This window comes from Eschrichtius robustus, chromosome 3, assembly GCF_028021215.1.
Source record: "Eschrichtius robustus isolate mEscRob2 chromosome 3, mEscRob2.pri, whole genome shotgun sequence".
Taxonomy (NCBI): Eukaryota; Metazoa; Chordata; class Mammalia; order Artiodactyla; family Eschrichtiidae; genus Eschrichtius; species Eschrichtius robustus.
In genome coordinates, this window is record NC_090826.1 from 34,953,383 (window position 1) to 34,981,345 (window position 27,963).

The 27,963-nt window shown below is 39.1% G+C and overlaps 1 protein-coding gene across 4 annotated transcripts in view; it reads left to right on the forward strand.

Moving 5' to 3' along the window:
• The window catches only part of CCDC30 (coiled-coil domain containing 30), a 164,618-nt gene that overhangs the window by 26,518 nt on the left and 110,137 nt on the right, over positions 1 to 27,963 (forward strand). For 3 of the 4 annotated variants that reach the window (XM_068539659.1, XM_068539661.1, XM_068539663.1), the window contains exons 8-10: positions 2,383 to 2,454; positions 15,810 to 15,925; positions 17,873 to 17,947. In XM_068539659.1, the coding sequence (XP_068395760.1) occupies positions 2,383 to 2,454; positions 15,810 to 15,925; positions 17,873 to 17,947 (263 nt within the window). Of the gene's footprint in view, positions 1 to 2,382; positions 2,455 to 15,809; positions 15,926 to 17,872; positions 17,972 to 27,963 lie in introns of all 4 variants that reach the window. The other variant, XM_068539660.1, reaches the window with a different exon arrangement.

The window sequence follows — 27,963 nt, forward strand, 5'->3', positions numbered from 1 at the left end:
GTTGGAAGTTTGAATGCTGATTAGCTATTTGTATTAAGGAATTCTTGTTAAATTTCCATAATCACACATAATGGTATTGAGTTTATATTTTAAAAGAGTCCTTATCTTTTAGAGATACATAGTGAAATATTTATAGATGAATGATATGATGTCTGGGAGATGCTTCAAAATAATACAGGCCCCTACCTCACACCTACACAAAAATTAACTCAAAATGGACCACAGAACTAAATGTAAGAGTTAAAATTATAAAATACTTATAAGAAAACACAGGAGTAAATGCTTATGATCTGGAGTTAGGCGATCATATGTTAGATGTAACACCAAGAGCAAAAGTGATAAGAGAAAACCTAATAAATTGTACTTACTCAAAGTTTAAAATTTCTGTACTTCAAAAGATACTAACAAGAAAGTGAAAAGACAAACCACAGACTGAGAGAAATATTTGCAAATTACGTGTTTGATGTGGGACTCATATCCAGAATATATGAAGAATTCTCACATATTCTTTTATATTACTATTAAAAGACAGCCCAATTTTAAAATAAACAAAATAAAATTTGAGTAGACATTTCTTTAGAGAAGGTATATGAATGGCCAATAGGCACATGAAAGGATGCTCAACATCATTGGTCATTAGGGAAGTGCAAATTAAAACAATGAGATCCCTCTTCACACCCTCTAGAATGGCTATAATAAAAAAGACAATGACAAGTGTTGGCAAGGATGTGTAGAAATTGCAACATTGCTGATGGGATTGTAAAATGATGCGGCCACTTTGGAAAACAATTTGGCAGTTTCTCAAGGTGTTAAGTGTAAAATTATCATGTGACCCAGCAATTCTACTCCTGCGTGACCCAGGAGAAATGAAGACGTATGTCCACTCGAAAACTTGTATGAGAAATTAACACAACATTGTAAGTCAACTACACTTCAAAAAATAAATTAAAAAAAAAACTTGTATGTGAATGTTCAGAGCACTATTATTTACAGTAGCCAAAACATAGAAACAACTCAAACGTCCGTCTTTTGGTGAGTAGATCAACAAAACGTGGTATACCCGTCCTGTGCAGAAAATAGTTAACATAGAAAACCTGCTAGTGGGAAGCTGCCGCATAGCACAGGGAGATCAGCTCGGTGCTTTGTGACGACCTAGAGGGGTGGGTTAGGGAGGGTGGGAGGGAGGCTCAAGAGGGAGGGGATATGGGGATACATGTATACATATAGCTGATTCACTTTGTTGTACGGCAGAAACTAACACAACATTGTAAAGCAATTATACTCCAATAAAGATGTAAAAAAAAAAGAAGAAGAAGACCTGACACTGCTGTCCTTAGAAAGGCCTGCTTGTCAGGTTAGCCCTTGGCTAGCATCTGGAAACTTGCATTTGGGGAAGGTTCCCACCATTCCCCAATGTGTAATAGTGGCTCACTGTGCTTGACCCCTTTGTACAAACAATGTGATTTATGCTGAAAACCTGCTTTCCTTCTGAGAGTCTGGGATTTTGATGTGTCCTAGGCAGAAGGTGGTGTCTGTGTCACCAGCCCCCAATAAATACGTTGGCCACCGAGTCTGTAATGAATTTTCCTGGTAGACAACATTTCACACGAATTGTCAATTCGTTGCTGGAGAAATTAAGCACATCCTGTGTGACTCCGCTGGGAGAAGACTCCTAGAAGCTTGTGCCTGATTTCCTCGTGCACCTTTTCTGTGTGATTGGGAATGATCTCTTACAAGATTCATGTTAGTGTCTTACTTCTGGGAGATTCCTCAGCTTGCCGTTATTGGAGGCCTATCAGCCATACCATTGGTGATGAGTAGACCACAGGAGGCAAAGTGATAAAACCTGGGTTAGAGAACCCAAATCCAAAAGACTCCAATGCCCCATATACTTTCCTTATGCCCTTCTGCTCTCCTCATAAAATTCTTGAATAGTACCAAAAGCTATTTCCTGAAATTTTGCTATTTTGATATTTCTAGAAACTACTGGCAAAATTCTAAATATTATTAATTGCAGGAATTAATTTTAAGTATTTCTGTGTGTAATTTCTTTTTACTAAACTGGTAGTACCATGCTTGAAAACTTTCAGCTGTTCCTGTTGTTTACAGTAGTCCAAACTCTTCAGCATAGAATCTGGTTAGGGAAACAGGGAAAGATTACAAGATCAGATGATATCAAGGACAGGGATAAATATAAGTTGTAGTAGGAATATTAAGAGGGGAATCTGGAAAAGATTCCGGGAGGAGGTGACATTTATGCAGAAACTCAGGGGAAAGCCATCAGAAAGAAAGTGTTCCAAAGAAAAATAGTCGTTTGAAATTTGATTATTATACTAATCAGTTGCTCCATACACAAATATTTTGTTCTTTTTTTTCTTTTAGATTCTGCACTTGAGAAGTCTCAACTAGAAATTGAGAAATTGAAAGAAAACTTGATAAAGCTGAAAGAAAATGGTGAGTCATTTTAGCAGATATAATAATATTTAATAATAAAATATTAAACAATAATATAATTTATGTTAAGTAATATTTTTAAATAATATTACTACTACTGCTATTGAGGCAGGAGATAGATGGGCCCCAGGCTGAACAGTTGGAGTTCGTCCCGTGTGGACAGATACTCCAAAATAGCAGGAGGAAGGAGAAGCTAAGCCCTGCCCAGACAAAAGATAAAAGACCACATATTCCTCATTCTCGAGGGAGGAGACCTTCCTGACTACACACGTGCAGAAAGGATCCTTGAAGGTCGAAAAGGGAGGGGGCGCCACCCCATAGTAGGTGATGTCAGGCTACCCATAGGCCTCTTCGCTAGAATCCATCTTGGCTAAGAGATGCGCGCGCACACGTGGGAGGACCGTGAGATATACCAAATACAGGCTCAGACCAGGCAAAGCAAGATGATTGGCCAAGGAAACCTGGAAGAAATGCCCCATAAAAGTGAATCAGACTACCACGAGGGTGCGACTCTCTCTCTGAGCCTCCCTGTGTGTCTATCCACAGGTACCCTTTTTCCTCCTAATGAACACTTTACTTGTTTCACTACTTTCTGTCTTTGTGGGAATTCATTTCTGCAGAGCTGTACGGGCCAGGGCTTTGTCACTGGCCACTGGTCTAGTGGCTAGGATTCAGCACTCTCACTGTCGCAGCATGCTTTAATCTCTGGCTGGGAACCAAAATCCTGCTTCAAGCCGCTGCAGACCGAGGCCACCCTAGATCACTATTATTACTATTTCTACTGCTATTACTATTACTACCACTTGTTGCTTACTAACAGGTACTCTGTCAGGCATTTTATTTTATTTATTTATTAAAAAAAATTTTTTTTAACATCTTTATTGGAGTATAATTGCTTTACAATGGTGTGTTAGTTTCTGCTTTATAACAGAGTGAATCAGTTATACATATACATATGTCCCCATATCTCTTCCCTCTTGCATTTCTCTCCCTCCCACCCTCCCTAACCCACCCCTCTAGGTGGTCACAAAGCACCCAGCTGATCCCCCTGTGCTATGCGGCTGCTTCCCACTAGCTATCTATTTTACGTTTGGTAGTGTATATATGTCCATGCCACTCTCTCACTTTGTCCCACCTTACCCTTCCCCCTCCCCGTATCCTCAAGTCCATTCTCTAGTAGGTCTGCCTCTTTATTCCCGTCTTGCCCCTAGGTTCTTCATGACCATTTTTTTTTTTTTTTTTTTAGATTCCATATATATGTGTTAGCATATGGTATTTGTTTTTCTCTTTCTGACTTAATTCACTCTGTATGACGGTCTCTAGGTCCATCCACCTCATTACAAATAACTCAATTTCATTTCTTTTTACGGCTGAGTAATATTCCATTGTATATATGTGCCACATCTTCTTTATCCATACATCTGTTGATGGACAGTTAGGTTGCTTCCATGTCCTGGCTACTGTAAATAGAGCTGCAATGAACATTTTGGTACATGACTCTTTTTGAATTATGGTTTTCTCAGGGTATATGCCCAGTAGTGTGATTGCTGGGTCGTATGGTAGTTCTATTTTTAGTTGTTTAAGGAAACTCCATACTGTTCTCCATAGTGGCTGTATGAATTTACATTCCCACCAACAGGGCAAGAGGGTTCCCTTTTCTGCACACCCTCTCCAGCATTTATTGTTTCTGGATTTTTTGATGATGGCCATTCTGACCGATGTGAGATGATATCTCATTGTAGTTTTGATTTGCATTCTCTAATGATTAATGATTTTGAGATTTCTTTCATGTGTTTGTTGGCAATCTGTATATCTTCTTTGGAGAAATGTCTATTTAGGTCTTCTGCCCATTTTTGGATTGGGTTGTTTGTTTTTTTGATATTGAGCTGCATGAGCTGCTTGTAAATCTTGGAGGTTAATCCTTTGTCAGTTGCTTCATTTGCAAATATTTTCTCCCATTCTGAGGGTTGTCTTTTGGTCTTGTTTACGGTTTCCTTTGCTGTGCAAAAGCTTTGAAGTTTCATTAGGTCCCATTTGCTTATTTTTGTTTTTATTTCCATTTCTCTAGGAGGTGGGTCAAAAATGATCTTGCTGTGATTTATGTCATACAGTGTTCTGCCTATGTTTTCCTCTAAGAGTTTGATAGTGTCTGGCCTTACATTTAGGTCTTTAATCCATTTTGAGTTTATTTTTGTGTATGGTGTTAGGGAGTGTTCTAATTTCATTCTTTTACATGTAGCAGTCCAGTTTTCCCAGCACCACTTATTGAAGAGGCTGTCTTTTTTCCACTGTATATTCTTGCCTCCTTTATCAAAGATAAGGTGACCATATGTACGTGGGTTTATCTCTAGGCTTTCTATCCTGTTCCATTGATTTATATTTCTGTTTTTGTGCCAGTACCATACTGTCTTGATTACTGTAGCTTTGTAGTGTAGTCTGAAGTCAGGGAGTTTGATTCCTCCAGCTCCGTTTTTCTTTCTCAAGATTGCTTTGGCTGTTCGGGGTCTTTTGTGTTTCCATACAAATTGTGAAATTTTTTGTTCTCGTTCTGTGAAAAATGCCAGTGGTAGTTTGATAGGGATTGCATTGAATCTGTAGATTGCTTTGGGTAGTAGAGTCATTTTCACAATGTTGATTCTTCCAATCCAAGAACATGGTATATCTCTCCATCTATTTGTATCATCTTTAATTTCTTTCATCGGTGTCTTGTAATTTTCAGCATACAGCTCTTTTGTCTCCTTAAATAGTTTTATTCCTAGATATTTTATTCTTTTTGTTGAACTGGTAAATGGGAGTGCTATCTTAATTTTACTTTCAGATTTTTCATCATTAGTGTATATGAATGCAAGAGATTTCTGTGCATTAATTTTGTATCCTGCTACTTCACCAAATTCATTGATTAGCTCTAGTAGTTTTCTGGTAGCATCTTTAGGATTCTCTATGTATATTATCATGTCTATCATGTCATCTGCAAACAGTGACAGCTTTACTTCTTCTTTTCCGATTTGGATTCCTTTTATTTCTTTTTCTTCTCTGATTGCTGTGGCTAACACTTCCAAAACTATGTTGAATAATAGTGGTGAGAGTGGGCAACCTTGCCTTGTTCCTGATCTTAGTGGAAATGGTTGCAGTTTTTCACCATTGAGGACGATGTTGGCTGTGGGTTTGTCATATATGGCCTTTATCATGTTGAGGTAAGTTCCCTCTATGCCTACTTTCTGGAGGGTTTTTATGATAAATGGGTGTTGAATTTTGTCGAAAGCTTTCTCTGCATCTATTCAGATGATCACATGGTTTTTCTCCTTCAATTTGTTAATATGATGTATCACATTGATTGATTTGTGTATATTGAAGAATCCTTGCATTCCTGGGATAAACCCCACTTGATCATGGTGTATGATCCTTTTAATGTGCTGTTGGATTCTGTTTGCTAGTATTTTGTTGAGGATTTTTGCATCTATGTTCATCAGTGATATTGGCCTGTAGTTTTCTTTCTTTGTGACAGCTTTGTCTGGTTTTGGTATCAGGGTGATCGTGGCCTCGTAGAATGAGTTTGGGAGTGTTCCTCCCTCTGCTATATTTTGGAAGAGTTTAAGAAGGCTAGGTGTAAGCTCTTCTCTAAATGATTGATAGAATTTTCCTGTGAAGCCATCTGGTCCTGGGCTTTTGTTTGTTGGAAGATTTTTAATCACAGTTTCAATTTCAGTGCTTGTGATTGGTCTGTGTATATTTTCTATTTCTTCCTGGTTTAGTCTCGGAAGGTTGTGCATTTCTAAGAATTTGTCCATTTCTTCCAGGTTGTCCATTTTACTGGCATATAGTTGCTTGTAGTAATCTCTCATGATCCTTTGTATTTCTGCAGTGTCAGTTGTTACTTCTCCTTTTTCATTTCTAATTCTATTGATTTCAGTCTTCTCCCTTTTTTTCTTGATAAGTCTGGCTAATGGTTTATCAATTTTGTTTATCTTCTCAAAGAACCAGCTTTTAGTTTTATTGATCTTTTGCTATCATTTGCTTCATATCTTTTTCATTTATTTCTGATCTGATCTTTATGATTTCTTCCCTTCTGCTAACTTTGGGGTTGTTTTGTTCTTCTTTCTCTAATTGCTTTAGGTGTAAGGTTAGGTTGTTTATTCGAGATGTTTCCTCTTTCTTGATGTAGGCTTGTATTGCTATAAACTTCCCTCTTAGAACTGCTTTTGCTGCATCCCATAGGTTTTGGGTCGTCGTGTTTTCATTGTCATTTCTTTCTAGGTATTTTTTTTTATTTCCTCTTTGATTTCTTCAGTCATCTCTTGGTTATTAAGTAGTGTGTTGTTTAGCCTCCATGTGTTTGTATTTTTTACAGATTTTTTCCTGTAATTGATATCTAGTCTCATAGCGTTGTGGTTGGAAAAGATACTTGATATGATTTCAATTTTCTTAAATTTACTGAGGCTTGATTTGTGACCCAAGATGTGATCTATCCTGGAGAAAGTTCCATGAGCACTTGAGAAGAATGTGTATTCTGTTGTTTTGGGATGGAATGTCCTATAAATATCAATCAAGTCCATCTTGTTTAATGTATCATTTAAAGCTTGTGTTTCCTTATTTTTTTTCATTTTGGATGATCTGTCCATTGGTGAAAGTAGGGTGTTAAACTTCCCTGCTATGATTCTGTTACTGTCGATTTCCCCTTTTATGGCTGTTAGTATTTGCCTTATGTATTGAGGTGCTCCTATGTTGGGTACATAAATATTTACAATTGTTATATCTTCTTCTTGGATTGATCCCCTGATCATTATGTTGTGTCCTTCTTTGTCTCTTGTAATAGTCTTTGTTTTAAAGTCTATTTTGTCTGATACGAGAATTGCTACTCCAGCTTTCTTTTGATTTCCATTTGCGTGGAATATCTTTTTCCATCCCCTCACTTTCAGTCTGTATGTGTCCCTAGGTCTGAAGTAGGTCTCTTGTAGACAGCATATATATGGGTCTTGTTTTTGTATCCATTCAGACAGTCTATGTCTTTTGGTTGGAGCATTTAATCCATTTACATTTAAGGTAAGTATCAATATGTATGTTCCTGTCACCATCTTCTTAATTGTTTTGGGTTTGTTATTGTAGGTCTTTTCCTTCTCTTGTGTTTCCTGCCTAGAGAAGTTCCTTTAGCATTTGTTGTAAAGCTGCTTTGGTGGTGCTGAATTCTCTTAGCTTTTGCTTGTCTGTAAAGGTTTTAATTTCTCTGTCGAATCTGAATGAGATCCTTGCTAGGTAGAGTAATCTTGGTTGTAGGATTTTCCCTTTCATCACTTTAAATATGTCCTGCCACTGCCTTCTGGCTTGCAGAGTTTCTGCTGAAAGATCAGCTGTTAACCTTATGGGGATTCCCTTTTGTGTTATTTGTTGTTTTTCCCTTGCTGCTTTTAATATTTTTTCTTTGTATTTAATTTTTGATAGTTTGATTAATATGTGTCTAGGCATGTTTCTCCTTGGATTTATCCTGTATGGCACTCTCTGTGCTTCCTGGACTTGATTAACTATTTCCTTTCCCATATTAGGGAAGTTTTCAACTATAATCTCTTCAAATATTTTCTCAGTCCCTTTCTTTTTCTCTTCTTCTTCTGGGACCCCTATAATTCGAATGTTGGTGTGTTTAATGTTGTCCAAGAGGTCCCTGAGACTGTCCTCCATTCTTTTCATTCTTTTTTCTTTATTCTGCTCTGTGGTAGTTATTTCCACTATTTTATCTTCCAGGTCACTTATCCTTTCTTCTACCTCAGTTATTCTGGTATTGATTCCTTCTAGAGAATTTTTAATTTCATTTATTGTGTTGTACATCATTGTTTGTTTGCTCTTTAGTTCTTCTAGGTCCTTGTTAAATGTTTCTTGTATTTTCTCCATTCTATTTCCAAGATTTTGGATCACCTTTACTATTATTACTCTGAATTCTTTTTCAGGAAGACTGCCTATTTCCTCTTCATTTGTTAGGTCTGGTGGGTTTTTGCCTTGCTCCTTCATCTGCTGTGTGTTTCTCTGTCTTCTCATTTTGCTTAACTTACTGAGTTTGGGGTCTCCTTTTCGCAGGCTGCAGGTTCGTAGTTCCCGATGTTTTTGGTGTCTGCCCCCAGTGGCCAAGGTTGGTTCAGTGTGTTGTGTAGGCTTCCTGGTGGAGGGGACTAGTGCCTGTGTTCTGGTGGATGAGGCTGGATCATGTCTTTCTGGTGGGCAGGTCCACATCTGGTGGTGTGTTTTGGGGTGTCTGTGGCCTTATTATGATTTTAGGCAGCCTCTCTGCTAATGGATGGGGTTGTGTTCCTGTCTTGCTAGTTGTTTGGCATAGGGTGTCCAGCACTGTAGCTTGCTGGTCGTTGAGTGGAGCTGGGTCTTTGCATTGAGATGGAGATCTCTGGGAGATTTTCGCTGTTTGGTATTACGTGGAGCTGGGAGGTCTCTTGTGGACCAGTGTCCTGAACTTGTCTCTCCCACCTCAGAGGCACACCCCTGACGCCTGGGTGGAGCTCCAAGAGCCCGTCATCCAGGCGGCTCAGAATAAAAGGGAGAATAAAAAAGAAAGAAAGAAAGAAGAAGATAAAATAAAATAAAATAAAATAAAGTTATTAAAATAAAAATTAATTATATTAAGAAAAAAATTTCTTTTTTGTAGAAAAAACTTTTTTTAAGTAAAAAAAAAAAAAAAAAAAGGACAGACAGGACCCTAGGCCAAATGGTAAAAGCAAAGCTATACAGACAAAATCACACACATGCACACTCACAAAAAGAGAAAAAGGGAAAAATATATATATATCATTGCTCCCAAAGTCCACCTCCTCAATTTGGGATGATTTGTTGTCTATTCAAGTATTCCACAGATGCAGGGTACATCAAGTTGATTGTGGAGATTTAATCCGCTGCTCATGAGGCTGCTGGGAGAGATTTCCCTGTCTCTTCTTTGTTCGCACAGCTCCTGGGGTTCAGCTTTGGATTTGGACCCGCCTCTGCGTGTAGGTCACCTGAGGGCGTCTGTTCTTCGCTCAGACAGGACGGGGTTAAAGGAGCAGCTGATTCAGGGGCTCTGGCTCACTCAGGCCGGGGGGAGGGAGGGGTATGGATGCAGGGCGAGCCTGCGGCGGCAGAGGCCGGCGTGACGTTGCAGCAGCCTGAGGCGCCCCGTCAGTTCTCCCAGGGAAGTTGTCCCTGGATCACGGGACCCTGGCAGTGGCGGGCTGCATCGGCTCCCCGGAGGGGGGGTGTGCATGGTGACCTGTGCTCGCACACAGGCTTTTTGGTGGCTGCAGCAGCAGCCTTAGCGTCTCATGCCCGTCTCTGGGGTCCGCTTTGTTAGCCGCCTCTCGCGCCCGTCTCTGGAGCTCCTTTAAGCAGCGCTCTTAATCCCCTCTCCTCGCGCACCAGGAAACAAAGAGGCAAGAAAAAGTCTCTTGCCTCTTCTGCAGCTCCAGACTTTTTCCCGGACTCCCTCCTGGCTAGCTGTGGCGCCCTAGCCCCCTTCAGGCTGTGATCACGCAGCCAACCCCAGTCCTCTCCCTGGGATCTGACCCCCGAAACCCGAGCCTCAGCTTCCAGCCCCCGCCCGCCCCGGCGGGTGAGCAGACACGCTTCTCAGTCTGGTGAGTGCTGGTCAGCACCGATCCTCCGTGCAGGAACCTCTCCACTTTGCCCTCCACACCCCTGTTGCTGCGCTCTCCTCCGTGGCTCCGAAGCTTCCCCCCTCCGCCAGCCCCCCCCACCCGTCTCTGCCCGCGAAGGGGCCTCCTACTGTGTGGAAACCTTTCCTCCTTCACAGCTCCCTCCCACTGGTGCAGGTCCCATCCCTATTCTTTTGTCTCTGTTTTTTCTTTTGCCCTACCCAGGTACATGGGGAGTTTCTTGCCTTTTGGGAGGTCTGAGGTCTTCTGCCAGCGTTCAGTAGGTGTTCTGTAGGAGTTGTACCACGTGTAGATGTATTTCTGATGTATTTGTGGGGAGGAAGGTGATCTCCGCCTCTCTCTTCCGCCATCTTGAAGCTCCTCTCCTGTCAGGCATTTTAAATGGATTATCTCTAATGTTAACAACAGTGCCAAGTTGTATTATTATTCCCATTTCATTGATAAAAAAAACTGAGTCATGACAAGGTTAAATGAATTGTCCAATAGCTACATTAGAGACTTCCCTGGTGGCACAGGGGTTAAGAATCTGCCTGCCAATGCAGAGGACTCAGGATCAAGCCCTGGTCGGGGAAGATTGAACATGCCGCGGAGCAGCTAAGCCCGCATGCCACGACTACTGAGCCTGTGCTCTAGGGCCCGCGTGCCACAGTTACTGGGCCCGTGTGCTGCAACTACTGAAACCCGCGTGCCTATAGCCCGTGCTCCGCAACAAGAGAAGCCACTGCAATGAGAAGCCCGCGCACCGTAACGAAGAGTAGACCTTGCTAATCGCAACTAGAGAAAAAATTGCGCGCAACCAAAAAAAAGAAAGAAAAAAAAAGGCTACATTAAGTATTAGAACTGGTATTTGAACCCATATATGTCTGACTCCAAAACCTTTGGTCAACACAAACAATACGTATTTTACTGGGACCACTGAGATCAAGACAACTTATAATACATTTAACAACACCTCACACATATTTGTTTGCTATGAAGCCAATAGGCTTGGAATAAGTGGTGAATTAGTTAATCTGACCCTATCTTGGCTGTGTAAAAATGATACCAGCTATAAATAATGTAATGAAATTTGAGTGTCATAATGGTAGTAACTACGGAAATAATTTAAAATATGTTTACCGGTTTTAATAGTTATAAAACTAGGTTTATTTACCCTGTGCTATTGTGATTTATAATGAGAAACACGTATTTGGTCTTCATCCTTGTTTCTGCCACCCCCAAACCCTTGGAATTTCCTAAGTGATAAGAACAGTAGGGGTTTCTTTTGTCATGGTAATGAGGACTTTGGGAAAGCCCCTTGGTAACCAAAGGATGGGAGTTAGTTGCCAGGGGAGCCAACCATGTGATTAGAGGGTTGGAACTTTCAGTCCCACCCTCCGCCCCCTCTGTAACTCCAACTCCTCCGTGTTCCCACCCCTACCTCCTAGGAGGGGGGAGGGGCTGGAGATTAAGTTCAGTCGCCAGTGGCCAGTGATTTAATCAATCGTGCCTGTGTAATGAAGCTTTCATAGAAACCCAAAGGAGAGGGTTCAGAGAGCTTCCGGGTTGGTGAACGCATGGAGATTTGGGGAGCGTGGCGCACTCAGGGAGGGCATGAAAGGTCTGCACCCCTTTCCCCAGACCTTGCCCTTAGGCATCTCTTCCATCTAGCTATTCCTGAGTTACATTCCTTTATAATAAACCGGGTAGTCTAGTAAATAAAACGTTTCCCTGAGTTCTGTGAGCTGCTTTAACAAATTAATCAAACCCAAGGAGGAGGTCATGGGAAACTCTGATTTATAACCAATCGGTCAGAAGCACAGATAACAACCTGCCCTTGCAATTGGCATCTGAAGCAGAGGGCAGTCTTGTGGTACTGAGCCCTTAACCCGTGGAATCTGATGCTATCTCCAGGTAGATAGCATCAGAACTGAGTTGAATTGTAGAACACCAAGCTGGCATTGGAGAATTACGTAGGTGTGTGGGGGAAAAAACCCATGCATTATAATTGATGATCAGGATTGTTTAAAAAATATATGAATACAATTATAAAATGAACACTGCTTTCTTAGTAACTGATAGAGCAAGAAAACAAAATCAGTAAGCATATAGAAGACCTAGTAACACTACTAAGCAACATTACATAATCGATAATTATAGAAAACTCCACCAGAAGTATTATATTCTTTTCAAGAACACATGGAGCATTCACAAAAATATGCTATCGCTATAAAACAAATTTCTGCAGAAGAACTGAAATCATACAAATATTATGTTCTCTGACTATAATAGAATTAAACTAAAAAGCAGTAAGAGTAGTATGTTTAGAAAATCACCAAATATTTGGAAGTTAAATAAGATACTTCTAAATTGCCATGCTTTCCGAGAAAAAATTACAAGGGATATTACAAAATATTTTCTATGAATTAACTTGAATGAAAATGAAAACACTGAACATATCAGTATTTGTGGGATGCACCTAAGCCAGTGCTTAAGAGGGAAACTTATCCCATTTAATGCTTATACCAGAAATCAAGAAAGGACTCAAAATAATCTAAGCTTCTACTTTAAAAACCCAGGATAAGAACAAATTAAATCCAAAGCAAGCAAAAAGAAGGAGATGTTTAAAATAAGGTTGAAGTCAATCAAAGTAAAAACAGAACAAAATAGAATAAATTAGTGGAATGAAGAGCTGGTTCTTTGGAAGGATCAAAAATATTGGTAAACGTCTAACTAGATTGTTCATGAAAAAATGAGGGAAGACACACATTACCAATATAAGCAATGACAGAGAGAACATTTCTACAGATCAAAAAGATAATTAGGGAATATATTGAGCAACTTTATGACAATAAATTTGATGACCGGGATAAGATGGACACATTCCTTGAAAGACACAAATTACCAAATCTCACTCAAGAAGAAACCAGATAGCCCTAAATCTACCAAAGAAATTGAATTTATAGTTAAACATCTTCCCACAAAGAAAACTCCAGGTTCAGATGACTTCACTTAACAAACTTTTAAGGACTAAATAATACTGATTTTACATAAACTCTTCCAGAAAGTAGAAGAGAGAATATGTACTTCCCAACTGTTAAGTGGTCAGCATTACCTTGATGACAAAACCAACGACATTACATTATTCCCAATGACCGCAGAAGACCTTGTAAAAGTACAAAGAGTAAGGAGTAATTTTGGGGTAGTAAAATCAAATTGTGTTTATCTGCAATGGGTTGGCTAAAAAAATGACCACACAATGGATACTTTAATAAGAATGATATAGATTTTTGTGCACTGACATGAATAGATGTCTATGACATGTTATCAAGTGAAAAAAGCAAGCTGTAGAGTAATACATGTAGTGTAATGTCGTTTTGGTTTTTATTTTTATAGGGTGTGTGTGTGGGGGGGGTGTGCATGTGTATCTGCGCTCACAGAACTGTATGAGGTGATACACATTAGTATGGCAATAAAGTTGTGAATACACTGGGATAGTTTTGTATAAGTTCTAAGTAGCTACTGCCCTGCATCTGTCAAGTGTCTCCCACCTACCCCAACTGTCCCAGCTCCTTCCAGCCCCTTGTCTTTCCAGCCACCAGAGGGATAATACTTGGCACAGCAGGATATTCTGTAGACCTCTGCTCCAGAGCTACGTTCTCATAGATGAGGGTCCACTCTTTACCAGTTGTTAAATATTTTCAATACAACCCTTGTCTATACATTAGAATATGCATATAAAAAATTTTAAAGAGTATTTACCAAGTATTAACATTTTTTCGGGTCAGGGTAGATAAGGGTTTGATGAGAATATCTGCTCTGAACATAACCGTATAGCTTGATTTTTTCTTTTTAAAACAAAAAGCCTATATTCCATTTGTAATAAGCAAAACAGTACTGATTTTAGTGACCTATTTAAAATAGGCCATTATTCAACTGTATTTTTAAGATCTGTGAAAATTAAAAATACTGGTAATATATAGTACAGAGAAATGGACAATGGCAATGTGAGAACGTAGCTTTGTACAATCTTTTTGAAGAATAATTTGGCAGGCTCTGTCGAATTTTTTAAATGCACATGTCTCCTGATCCAGCTATCCCTTTTCTTTCTGGGGATTTATCTTTTTGGAAATAATGTCATAAGTACCTAGAGATTGATGAACAAGGAAAATAATTTTAGAATTGTTTACAAGAGTAAGCATTGGCAACAAACCTAAATCTTCATCAGTAGGGGAAAAGTGACACAAATAATGGCAATTTGGACGGTGGCATACTATGCAGAACAAAATGAGATAATGCATAAACAAACTGTGGTATATTAATAAGATGGACTAAAGAGTCAAGAGGAACAAATTATTGATAAAACACTGATGAATCCCCAAAATACTGTATATATTGAGTGAAAGAAGCCTGACACAAATATATGTGTATTGTAAGATTTTATTTATATGAAAACCAAGAACAAGCAAAACTAGTCTATGTGATAGAAGTCAGAAAGTGGTTGTAGGGGTGGGTGGGAGCGGAGAACTGACTGGAAAGGATTTGAGGGAACATTATGGGGTGATGGAGATGTTCTATATCTTTTTCAGGGAAAGTTCACGGGTATATAAAATTGTCAAAATTCATTGAACACTTAAGATATGTACATTATATTGTATATAAATTATACCTCAATTTAAAAATACTTCCAAATAAGAAATGGAAAATGACTTTGTAAGAGTTGTCCTGTAAAGATATCCATAATGTATTCACAGGTGGTAAAGTTACAGTGTTGCATAGCATTGTTTAAATTTTTTTAAATTGCATATGCAAAAGGTAGAACAAATCTTGCCCTCCATATATGTATATGGATTGTGAATGCTTTTTTTTTTTTTCTTTTCGGTGTGTTTTCAGCATTTTTCAAGTTAAAAAAATTTACACACTAAGGAAAAAAAGAGGATAGCAAGGGAAACAAAAGAAAAAATGAAGAAAGAAAAATACAAGTCAAAAACAGAACAGGCAATGAAGAAGGAAAACAAAGGAGACTTTAAAGCAGCAAAAGAAAAATAGGAGAAACATAAGTAAAGAAACATAAAGAAACAGCTGCAAATCCGGGAAAGTTACAGGCAACAAGTTTGTACTACTGAAACTTTGATGAGTGCTGGAAAGAGCAGGTCTTAACCTGAGGTGCTGAGCTGAGAGTAGCCTACAGGCAGAGGTGCTACAGGAGAAAGATGGTTTTGATGAATCAACTTGATTTTACTTTACAGTCTGTCCGTTCACTACTCCTAGCTCACTACATCAGCTGTCTATGGAGGCCCTGCTGTTAATGAGTGCAAGAGAAGTATCTAGGAATATGTGAGGAATATATGAGGTGTGTAAGAGAGACAGGACCACAGGACCACCAGGAAGATGATTTTTTTAGTGGTTTCACTTTTAGAAGGCAGGCTCAATTGTTTTAAAATTCCAGGTCCTGGAAGAATCTCTATTGCTGGAAACCCTATACTCAAAAAGTCCAGCTCAGTAGACTGGTATGAGAAATAAAAAACATTCTGTTCTGTTTCATTAGTTGGTAGAACATTCTAGGGCTGGACTTGAGAGTCTAGCAGCTCTTCTTTGTGGAGAATCACATATGCAGAGACACGGTAGGACTGACAAGAATGGCAGGAAACAGCACTTCCTCAGTTTTTAGAGTTAACGTCCCCAAATTAAAACTTCAATCCAGGTGAGTCAACTACATTTTCCCTGTTTTAGACTCAGTTGACCTACGGAAAGCAAAGGAACATAATCAGAGACTGGATGAGGAAATTCTGGCTTTAAGAAATCGAGTTCGATCACTTGACTCAGAAAAAAAGATACTTGGAGAAGAGGTAAGTTATTTAATTTTTTCTTAGAGTTAATTTAAATGTGTATAGAATAGTAACAGTCAGCAGCTAAGCAAGCTAGATGTATCAATACATCATTTATTGGTCGTTAGTGAAGACTGATTCTGGTGGCTATAGCATCCCAGGTAGAGCTGTACTTTGACCTGGATGCTTTCTATCAGTATTTCTATTTTATACATTTTAACTACATATGCTGAACAGTAATGTTACTGCTATTGTGTCAATTTAGGATCTTTTCTTTTTAATAAGGATTTAGATAATAGTTTATACTTATCACATTTACCAAAGTTTGAGATGATTAATACTAAACCCGTAGTTGTGTTATGTTTTTGAATCATTTCTTCTTAGGAATTTATTGATTTTTAATATGTACTTCCAAGTTCTAAATATACTATATGTCACTTCAATTTTAATTATATTCATTTCACAATCATATCTCTAGTGTCTAATACAATGCCTGGCATATAATAAGTGCTCAAGAAATTTTGTTCCAAGAATGAATAAATATTCATTAGAATGGCTATTATCAAAACAGTAAAAATTAACAAATGTTGATGAGGAAGTGGAGAAATTGGAACCCTTTGTGCATTGTTGTTAAGAATGTAAAATGGTACAGCCACTGTAGAAAACAGTATGGGACTTCCTTTAAAAAGTAAACATAGAGTTACCATATGATCTAGCAATTCTGCTTCTGGGTATATACCCAAAAGAATTGAAAGCAGGGACTTGAACATACATTTGTTCACTCATGTTCATAGCCAAAAGGTTGAAGCAACCCAAGCATCCACTGACAGATAAATGGATAAACAAAATATGGTATATATATACAATGGAATATTATTCCACCTTAAAAAGAAATATGCTACAACATGGGTGAAACTTGAAGACATTATGCTAATTGAAATAAGTCACAGAAAGACAAATAGTGTATAATTCCACTTATATGAGGTACCTAGAGTAGTCAGAAATCATAGAGACAGAAAGTAGAATGGTGGTTTCTAGGGGCTGTGGGGGAGGGCATAATGAGGAGTTATTGTTTAATGGGTGTAGAGTTTCAGTTTTGCAAGATAAAAAGAATTATGGAGACGGATGGTGGTGATGGTTGCACAGTAATGGGAATGTGTGCTTAGTGCTACTCAACTGTATACTTAAAAATGGTTAAGGGGCTTCCCTGGTGGCACAGTGGTTAAGAATCTGCCTGCCAATGCAGGGGACATGGGTTCGAGCCCTGGTCCGGAAGATCCCACATGCCACGGAGCAACTAAGCCTGTGGGCCACAACTACTGAGCCTGCGCTCTAGAGCCTGCAAGCCACAACTACTGAGCCCGTGTGCCACAAGTACTGAAGCCCACCCGCCTAGAGCCTGTGCTCCACAACGAAAGAAGCCACCACAATGAGAAGCACATGCACCGCAACGAAGAGTAGCCCCCACTCACGGCAACTAGAGAAAGCCTGTGCGCAGCAACGAAGACCCAACACAGCCAAAAATAAAAAAATAAATAAAAATTCTTAAAAATGGTTAAAATGGTAAATTTTGTGTTATGTATATTTTATCCTAATTTTTTAAATGCAATCATAAGAAAGAATGAATAAACACTGTTCAAGTTGTCTAAATCTCTGTAAATTTGTATATCTAATACTGGTAAAATATGTTTAATGTATGTTAAACATATGTTTATGTTTTATATATACACAAACATACACATACATGTGAGATAAAGTTCAGGAAGGGTATATCCCAAACATTATTACTTCTGGAAAGGGAAATGAGATTGTGGGGCAGAGTTATGTGAAGGAAAAGATCACTTGTTGCTCTATATACCTATATTTTGTTTAAATTTTTTACACAAAGAATGTATTCATGTATAACATATATTTTTAAAACAAAGCATCCCCCCTCACTTTTGTATTTAAAATGCTTTTGTATTTCAGGTTGAAAGGCTTAAAGGAGAAATTTGTGACTCTCAAGAGAATAAGCAACTTGGAAACCACTCTCCTGGAAAAATGGTGGGTGCTGAACAGAAAGTAGAGGTATTAAAATTATGTTCTTTCTGACTTCTAATTTTGAAGTAAGTTGCATTTTACAAGAGTGCACCAGAGCAATGGGTGCTGAGCATTTGCTATTCTCCTCTTGCCTGCCTTTTTCTATTGCTTTGCCAGTGAGTATGGAGGAAGAAATTGGGGTACAGAGGATATGTTTCTGTTCACTTCTTCCCCACAGGGAACAATTAATATGAAAAATATAATGGGTTTCGTTAAAGAAAAAAAAGACTCTTATAAAGATACAACCAACTTGGGCATTTTTAATCATCAAAATGAAGTTACCTTACAGAATCAACCAGTGACAGGGGAGTGGGTCGTTGGAACCACATATCATAGAGAACTAATATGGTTTAGGCTCCAGTGTGTACAGCATCTAATCTTTTCAGAATGATCAGCCTCTGAAGGGGTGGGCAAAGTGATCAAACACAAGGCGGATGGAAGCAAGAGCCAGTGTGTTGTAGAGAGGGCGATTTCAGATATTCAGCTCAAGGAGCTAGACTGCTTTGCCTTTCCTCTCACACACCTAAGATGAGTGACATCCCTGTTGCTGAGGGATCTCCTTCACCAGAGCTTGTTTTTACTGTAACTCCCTGGGCCCTATACCCCCATCCTCCTCGGTAGCAAGGAAACTATAGCCACCGGATTTATTGTTTCCCCGCCCAAGGAACCTGTATCCTTCTTGTCTTCCAGAACTCTCTTGTAGATAAATAATGCATTTTGTAGGAAGGAAGGGAGGAAGGGAGGGTGGGTGGGAAGAAGATAAGGCAGGAAGGAAAGAAGGAAGGAAGGAGGGAGTGGAGGGAAGAAAGAAAAGAAGGAAGGAAGGAAAGAGGAATTTCCAGGCAAGACTTCAGTAACTTTTACCAAAATTTTTCCCAGAGCACCCAGTGGTGGTGCTCTAATTTACAGAAGTTGACTTATTAGTAACTATTTTTATTAGTTTCTTATTTATCCTTCCAGTATTTCTTTATTCTGATAGAAGCATTTTGAACATTTATTCAGATTTCCTCCTTTCTTAGTTTCTCTTCCCTTCCCTTCCCTCCCTCCCTTCCTTCCTTCCTTCCTTCCTTCTTTCCCTCCCTTCCTCCCTTCCTTCTTCCCCTCCCTCCCTTCCTCCCTTCCTCCCCTTCCTTCCCTTCCTTCCTTCCCTTCCTTTCTTCCTTCCTTCCTTCTTTCCCTCCCTTCCTTCCTTCCTTCTTTCCCTCCCTTCCTCCCTTCCTTCTTCCCCTCCCTCCCTTCCTGCCCACCCTTCCTTCCTTCCTCCCTCTCTTCCTTCTTTCCTTCTTTCCCTCCCTTCCTCCCTTCCTTCTTCCCCTCCCTCCCTTCCTGCCCTTCCTTCCTTCCTTCTTTCCCTCCATTCCTTCCTTCCTCCCTCCCTTCCTCCCTCCCTTCCTTCCTCCCTCCCTCCCTCCCTCCCTTCCTTCCTTCCTTCCAACCTTCCTTCCTTTCTTTTTAACTAAAATGCTCCTGGAGATCCTTCTGTATCATACAAAGAGATCTTCCTGATTCTTAAGAGCAGCTAGCATTCTACTGCGTGGATGTACTATAATTTATTTAACCAGTCTCCTGTTGATGGACACTTGGGTTGTTTCCAGTCTTTTGCATATTTATGCAGGTGTTTCTACAGGATAGAGTCACAGAAATGGGATTGTGAGGTTAGGGGGTAGCTAGATCTGTAATTTTGGTCGATATTGCCAGATACTACTCAGTGGAAATTGCATCATTTTCCTCTTCCATCAGCAATGTATGAGAAAACTAGTTTCCTAAAAATTCACTAACTGAATATATTGTCAAACTTTTGTATTTTTACTAAATGATAGGTGAGAATGAGTATCTCAGTGTAGTTTTCATTTTCAATCATCTATTTATAGTGAGATTGAGCATTTTTCAAATGTTTATATTTATATTTAATATCAATGTTTATATTTCTTTTATAAAATTAACTTTATTGAAATATTTAATACAATATAAACATACATATTTTAAGAGTTGAGTTCAATGAGCTTTGACAAATGAATACATCTGTGTAACCACAACCACTGCAGTCAAGAAAGAAAACATTCATTAGCCTAAAATGTTCCTTCCCCTTTTGCTATCAATGCCTCCCACTCCGCCACTTTCTATGACCATACCATTTCTAGAAATCCAAATAAATAGAATCATCTGGTATATACTCTTTTCTATTTGGCTTCTTTCACTTATAATAATACTTTTGAGATTTATCCATGTTGTTGTCTATATCAATAGTTCATTTTTAAATGGCTGAATAATATTCCTGTATATATGGATATACCATACACTGTTTATCTATCCACTGCTTAATAGATAATCACATTGTTTTCAGCTATTATGAATAAAGCTGCTACTAGTATTCACATACAAGTGTGTTTTTTTTTTCCTCTCGGATAAATACCTAGCAGTGGAATTACTGAATCACAGAGCAAGTACATGTTTAATTTTATAAGAAACTGCCAGACTGTCTTCCACTTTGTAATGAATAATGGTGCTATGAACAATCATGTACAAATTTTTGTGTGAACACGTTTTCATTTTTCTTGGGTATGTACATAGGAGTGGAATTGCTGGGTCATATGTTAATTCTATGTTAAACTTCTTGTAGAACTGCCAGACTATTCTCCAAAGCACCTTCACCATTTAACATTCTCATCAGCAGTGTATGAGTGTTCCAATTTCTCCACATCCTTAGCAGCATTTGTTATATTTTGTCTTTTTTTTATTATAGCTATCCTAGTGGGTATAATAAAGTAGTATCTCAGTATAGATTTTTCTTTTTTTAACAACCTTATTGGAGTATAATTGCTTTATACTGTGTTAGTTTCTGCTGTATAACAAAGTGAATCAGCTATACGTATAGTTATATCCCCATATTCCCTCCCTCTTGCATCTCCCTCCCACTCTCCCTATCCCTCCCCTCTAGGTGGTCACAAAGCACCAAGCTAATCTCCCTGTGCTATGCGGCTGCTTCCCACTAGCTATCTATTTTACATTTCGTACTATATATAAATCCATTGCACTCTCTCACTTCATCCCAACTTACCCTTCCCCCTCCCTGTGTCCTCAAGTCCATTCTCTACATCTGCATCTTTATTCCTGTCCTGCCCCTAGGTTCTTCAGAACCACTTTTTTTTTTTTTAGATTCCATATATATGTGTTAGCATACGGTATTTGTTTTTCTCTTTCTGACTTGCTTCACTCGTATGACAGATTCTAGGTCCATCCACCTCACTACAAATAACTCAATTTTGTTTCTTTTTATGGCTGAGTAATATTCCATTGTATATAATGTGCCAATCTTCTTTATCTATTCATCTGTCGGTGGACACTTAGGTTGCTTCCATGTCCTGGCTATTGTAAATAGAGCTGCAATGAACATTGTGGTACATGACTCTTCTTGAATTATGGTTTTCTCAGGGTTATGCCCACTAGTGGGATTCTGGGTCGTATGGTAGTTCTATTTTTAGTTTTTTAAGGAACCTCCATACTATTCTCCATAGGGGTTGTATCCACTTACATTCCCACCAACAGTGTAGGAGGGTTCCCTTTTCTCCACACCTTCTCGAGCATTTATTGTTTGTAGATTTTTTGATGATGGCCATTCTGACTGGTGTGAGGTGATACCTCATTGTAGTTTTGATTTGCATTTCTCTAATGATTAGTGATGTTGAGCATCCTTTCATGTGTTTGTTGGCAATCTGTATATCTTCTTTGGAGATATGTCTATTTAGGTCTTCTGCCCATTTTTGGATTGGGTTTTTGTTTTTTTGATATTGAGCTGCATGAGCTGCTTGTAAATTTTGGAGATTAATCCTTTGTCAGTTGCTTCATTTGCAAATATTTTCTCCCATTCTGAGGGTTGTCTTTTCATCTTGTTTATGGTTTCCTTCGCTGTGCAAAAGCTTTGAAGTTTCATTAGGTCCCATTTGTTTATTTTTGTTTTTATTTCTATTTTTCTACGAGATGGGTCAAAAAGGATCTTGCTGTGATTTATGTCATGGAGTGTTCTGCCTATGTGGTCCTCTAAGAGTTTTATACTGTCCAACCTTACATTTAGGTCTTTAATCCATTCTGAGTTTATTTTTCTGTATGGTGTTAGGGAGTGTTCTAATTTCATTGTTTTACATGTAGCTGTCCAGTTTTCCCAGCACCACTTATTGAAGAGACTGTCTTTTCTCCATTGTATATTCTTGCCTCCTTTATAAAAGATAAGGTGACCATATGTGCGTGGGTTTATCTCTGGGCTTTCTATCCTGTTCCACTGATCTATATATATATATTTTTTGCCAGTACCATACTGTCTTGATTACTGTAGCTTTTTAGTATAGTCTGAAGTCAGGGAGCCTAATTCCTCCAGCTCCTTTTTTCTTTCTCAAGATTGCTTTGGCTATTCGGGGTCTTTTGTGTCTCCATACAAATTGTGAAATTTTTTGTTCTAGTTCTGTGATAAATACCATTGATAGTTTGATAAGGATTGCATTGAATCTGTAGATTGCTTTGGGTAGTATAGTCATTTTCACAGTGTTGATTCTTCCAATCCAAGAACATGGTTTATCTCTCCATCTGTTTGTATCATCTTTAATTTCTTTCATCAGTGTCTTATAGTTTTCTGCATACAGGTCTTTTGTCTCCTTAGGTAGGTTTATTCCTAGGTATTTTATTCTTTTTGTTGCAGTGGTAAATGGGAGTGTTTCCTTAATTTCCCTTTCAGATTTTTCATCATTAGTGTACAGGAATGCAAGAGATTTCTGTGCATTAATTTTGTATCCTGCTACTTTACCAGTTTCATTGATTAGCTCTAGTAGTTTTCTAGTAACATCTTTAGGATTCTCTATGTATAGTATCATGTCATCTGCAAACAGTGACAGCTTTACGTCTTCTTTTCCAATTTGGATTCCTTTTATTTCTTTTTCTTCTCTGATTGCTGTGGCTAAAACTTCCAAAACTATGTTGAATAATAGTGGTGAGAGTGGGCAACCTGTCTTGTTCCTGATCTTAGTGGAAATGGTGTCAGTTTTTCACCATTGAGAATGATGTTGGCTGTGGGTTTGTCATATACGGCCTCTATTATGTTGAGGTAAGTTCCCTCTATGCCTACTTTCTGGAGGGTTTTTATCATAAATGGGTGTTGAATTTTGTCTAAAGCTTTTTCTGCATCTATTCAGATGATCGTATGGTTTTTATCCTTCAGTTTGTTACTATGGTGTATCACATTGATTTGTGTATATTGAAGAATCCTTGCATTCCTGGGATAAACCCCACTTGATCATGGTGTATGATCCTTTTAATGTGCTGTTGGATTCTGTTTGCTAGTATTTTGTTGAGGATTTTTGCATCTATGTTCAACAGTGATATTGGCCTGTAGTTGTCTTTCGTTGTGACATCTTTGTCTGGTTTTGGTATCAGGGTGATCGTGGCCTCGTAGAATGAGTTTGGGAGTGTTCCTCACTCTGCTATATTTTGGAAGAGTTTGAGAAGGATGGGTGTTAGCTCTTCTGTAAATGTTTGATAGAATTCGCCTGTGAAGCCATCTGGTCCTGGGCTTTTGTTTGTTGGAAGGTTTTTTGTTTTTGTTTTTAATAAATTTATTTATTTATTTATTTATTTTTGGCTGTGTTGGGTCTTCGTTTCTGTGTGAGGGCTTTCTCTAGTTGTGGCGAGCGGGGGCCACTCTTCATCGCGGTGTGCGGACCTCTCACTATCGCGGCCTCTCTTGTTGCGGAGCACAGGCTCCAGACGCGCAGGCTCAGTAGTTGTGGCTCACGGGCCTAGTTGCTCCGCGGCATGTGGGATCCTCCCAGACCAGGGCTCGAACCCGTGTCCCCTGCATTGGCAGGCAGATTCTCAACCACTGCGCCACCAGGGAAGCCCCAAAAAACACTTCTTTTGTTTATTTATTTATTTATTTATTTATTTTTGGCTGTGTTGGGTCTTCGTTTCTGTGCGAGGGCTTTCTCTAGTTGTGGCAAGCGGGGGCCACTCTTCATCGCCGTGCGCAGGCCTCTCTTGTTGCGGAGCACAGGCTCCAGACGCGCAGGCTCAGTAGTTGTGGCTCACGGGCCCAGTTGCTCCGTGGCATGTGGGATCTTCCCAGACCAGGGCTCGAACCCGTGTCCCCTGCATTGGCAGGCAGATTCTCAACCACTGCGCCACCAGGGAAGCCCTGTTGGAAGGTTTTTAATCACAGTTTCAATTTCGGTGCTTGTGATTGGTCTGTTTATATTTCCTATTTCTTCCTGAGTCTTTCTTCTTCAGTCTCGGAAGGTTGTGCTTTTCTAAGAATTTGTACATTTCTTCCAGGTCGTCCATTTTATTAGAATATAGTGGCTTGTAGTAATCTCTCATGATCCTTTGTATTTATGCAGTGTCAGTTGTTACTTCTCCTTTTTCATTTCTAATTCTATTGATTTGAGTCTTCTCCCTTTCTTTCTTGATTAGTCTGGCTAATGGCTTATCAATTTTGTTTATCTTCTCAAAGAACCAGCTTTTAGTTGTATTGATCTTTGCTATTGTTTCCTTCATATCTTTTTCATTTATTTCTGATCTGATCTTTATGATTTCTTTCCTTCTGCTAACTTTGGGTTTTTTTTTGTTCTTTCTCTAATTGCTTTAGGTGTAAGGTTAGGTTGTTTATTTGAGATTTTCTTCTTTCTTGAGGTTGGATGGTATTGCTATCAACTTCCCTCTTAGAACTGCTTTTGCTGCATCCCATAGGTTTTGGGTCGTCGTGTTTTCATTGTCATTTGTTACTAGGTATTTTTTGATTTCCTCTTTGATTTCTTCAGTGATCTCTTGGTTATTTAGTAGCATATTGTTTAGCCTCCATGTGTTTGTATTTTTTACACTTTTTTCCCTGTAATTGATATCTAGTCTAATAGCGTAGTGGTTGGAAAAGATACTTGATATGATTTCAATTTTCTTAAATTTACCAAGACTTGATTTGTGTCCCAAGATATGATCTATCGTGGAGAATGTTCCACGAGCACTTGAGAAGAAAGTGTATTCTGTTGTTTTTGGATGGAATGTCCTGTAAATATCAATTAAATCCATCTTGTTTAATTTGTCATTTAAAGCTTGTGTTTCCTTATCTATTTTCGTTTTGGTTGATCTGTCCATTGGTGAAAGTGGGGTGTTAAAGTCCCCTATTATTATTGTGTTACTGTCATTTTCCCCTTTTATGGCTTTTAGCATTTGCCTTATGTATTGAGGTGTTCCTACGTTGGGTGCATAAATATTTACAATTGTTATATCTTCTTCTTGGATTGATCCCTTGATCATTACGTAGTGTCCTTCTTTGTCTCTTGTGATAGTCTTTGTTTTAAAGTCTATTTTGTCTGATATGAGAATTGCTACTCCAGCTTTCTCTTGATTTCCATTTGCATGGAATATCTTTTTCCATCCCCTCACTTTCAGTCTGTATGTGTCCCTAGGTCTGAAGTGGGTCTCTTGTAGACAGCATATATACGGATCTTGTTTTTGTATCCATTCAGCCAGTCTATTGGTTGGAGTATTTAATCCATTTACATTTAAGGTGATTATCGATATGTATGTTCCTATTAACATTTTCTTTTTTTTTTGTTTTTAAACTATTTTTATCTGGACTTCACAGATCTTTTATTTATTTATTTATTTATCTATTTATTTATTTATTTATTTATTTATTTATTTATTTATTTATTTATTTATGGCTGTGTTGGGTCTTCATTTCTGTGCGTGGCTTTCTCTAGTTGCGGTAAGCAGGGGCCACTCTTCATCACGGTGCGTGGGCCTCTCACTATCATGGCCTCTCTTGTTGCGCAGCACAGGCTCCAGACGCGCAGGCTCAGTAGTTGTGGCTCACGGGCCTAGTTGCTCCACGGCATGTGGGATCTTCGCAGACCAGGGCTCGAACCCGTGTCCCCTGCATTAGCAGGCAGATTCTCAACCACTGCGCCACCAGGGAAGCCCTACCATTTTCTTAATTGTTTTGGGTTTGTTATTTTAGGTCTTTTCCTTCTCTTGTGTTTCCTGCCTAGAGAAGTTCCTTTAACATTTGTTATAAAACTGGTTTGGTGGTGCTGAATTCTCTTAGCTTTTGCTTGTCTGTAAAGGTTTTAATTTCTCTGTCGAATTGAGTGAGATCCTTGCTGGGTAGAGTAATCTTGGTAGTAGGTTTTTCCCTTTCATCACTTTAAATATGTCCTGCCACTGCCTTCTGGCTTGCAGAGTTTCTACTGAAAGATCAGCTGTTAACCTTATGGGGATTCCCTTGTATGTTATTTGTTGCTTTTCCCTTGCTGCTTTCAATATTTTTTCTTTGTATTTAATTTTTGATAGTTTGATTAATTTGTGTCTTGGCATGTTTCTCCTTGGATTTATCCTGTATGGGACTCACTGTGCTTCCTGGACTTGGTTGACCCTTTCCTTTCCCATATTAGCGGAGTTTTCAACTATAATCTCTTCAAATATTTTCTCATTCCCTTTCTTTTTCTCTTCCTCTTCTGGGACCCCTGTAATTCGAATGTTGGTGCATTTAATGTTGTCCCAGAGGTCTCTGAGACTGTCTCAATTCTTTTCATTCTTTGTTCTTTATTCTACTCTGCAGTAGTTATTTTCACTATTTTATATTACAGGTCACTTATCCGTTCTTCTGCCTCAGTTATTCTGCTATTGATTCCTTCTAGAGAGTTTTTAATTTCATTTATTTTGTTGTTCATCATTGTTTGTTTGCTCTTTAGTTCGTCTAGGTCCTTATTAAACGTTTCTTGTATTTCCTCCATCTATTTCCAAGATTTTGGATCATCTTTACTATCATTACTCTGAATTCTTTTTTCAGGTAGACTGCCTATTTCCTCTTCGTTTTTTTGGTCTCATGGGTTTTTACCTCACTCCTTCATCTGCTGCATATTTCTCTGTCTTCTCATTTTGCTTAACTTACTGTTTTTGGGGTCTCCTTTTCGCAGGCTGCAGGTTCATAGTTCCCATTGTTTTTGGTGGTGCCCTCAGTGGGTAAGGTTGGTTCCGTGGGTTGTGTAGGCTTCCCTCCCCTAGGTGGAGGGGACTAGTGCCTGTGTTCTGGTGGATGCGGCTGGATCTTGTCTTTCAGGTGGGCAGGACCACGTCTGGTGGTGTGTTTTGGGGTGTCCGTGAGCTTATTATGTTTGTAGGCAGCCTCTCTGCTAATGGGTAGGGTTGTGTTCCTGTCTTGCTAGTTGTTTGGCATGGGGTGTCCAGCACTGGAGCTTGCTGGTCGTTGAGTGGAATTGGGTCTTAGCGCTGAGACTGAGATCTCTGGAGAGCTCTCGCCAACTGGTATTACGTGGGGCCAGGAGGTCTCTGGTGGTCCAGTGTCCTGACCTCGGCTCTCCCAACTCGGAGGCTCAGGCCTGACAGCTGGCCAGAGCACCAAGACCCTGTCAGCCACACAGCTGCTAGTGTTGGAGGGTCTCCTGCAGAGGTGGGGGGTGGCTGTGGCTCACCTCAGGGACAAGGACACTGGCAGCCAAAGTTCTGGGAAGTACTCCTTGGCATGAGCCCTCCCGGAGTCCACCATTAGCCCCAAGAAAGAGCCTGTAACCTCAGTATAGTTTTGATTTGCATTTCCTGAATGACTAATGATATTGAGTGTCTTTTCGTATGCTGATTGGCCATTTCTAGAGCTCATCATTACTTTGTCCAGATCCACGTTTCCATCTGGTACCATACTTCTTCAGCCTGAAGAACATGATTAACATTTCTTCTAGTGCAGACCTGCTAGTGATAAACTCTCTGGTTTTGTTTGTCTGCAAATGTCTTTGTTTTACTTAATTTTTTTTTTCAATTCTTTTTACTGTAATAAAATACACATAACAGATACTTTACCATGTTAACAATTTTTAAGCATCCAGTTCAGTGATATTAAGCACATTCATATTGTTATTCAACCATCACCACCATCCACCTCTAGAACTCACTTCATCTTGCAAACCTGAAACTCTATACCCATT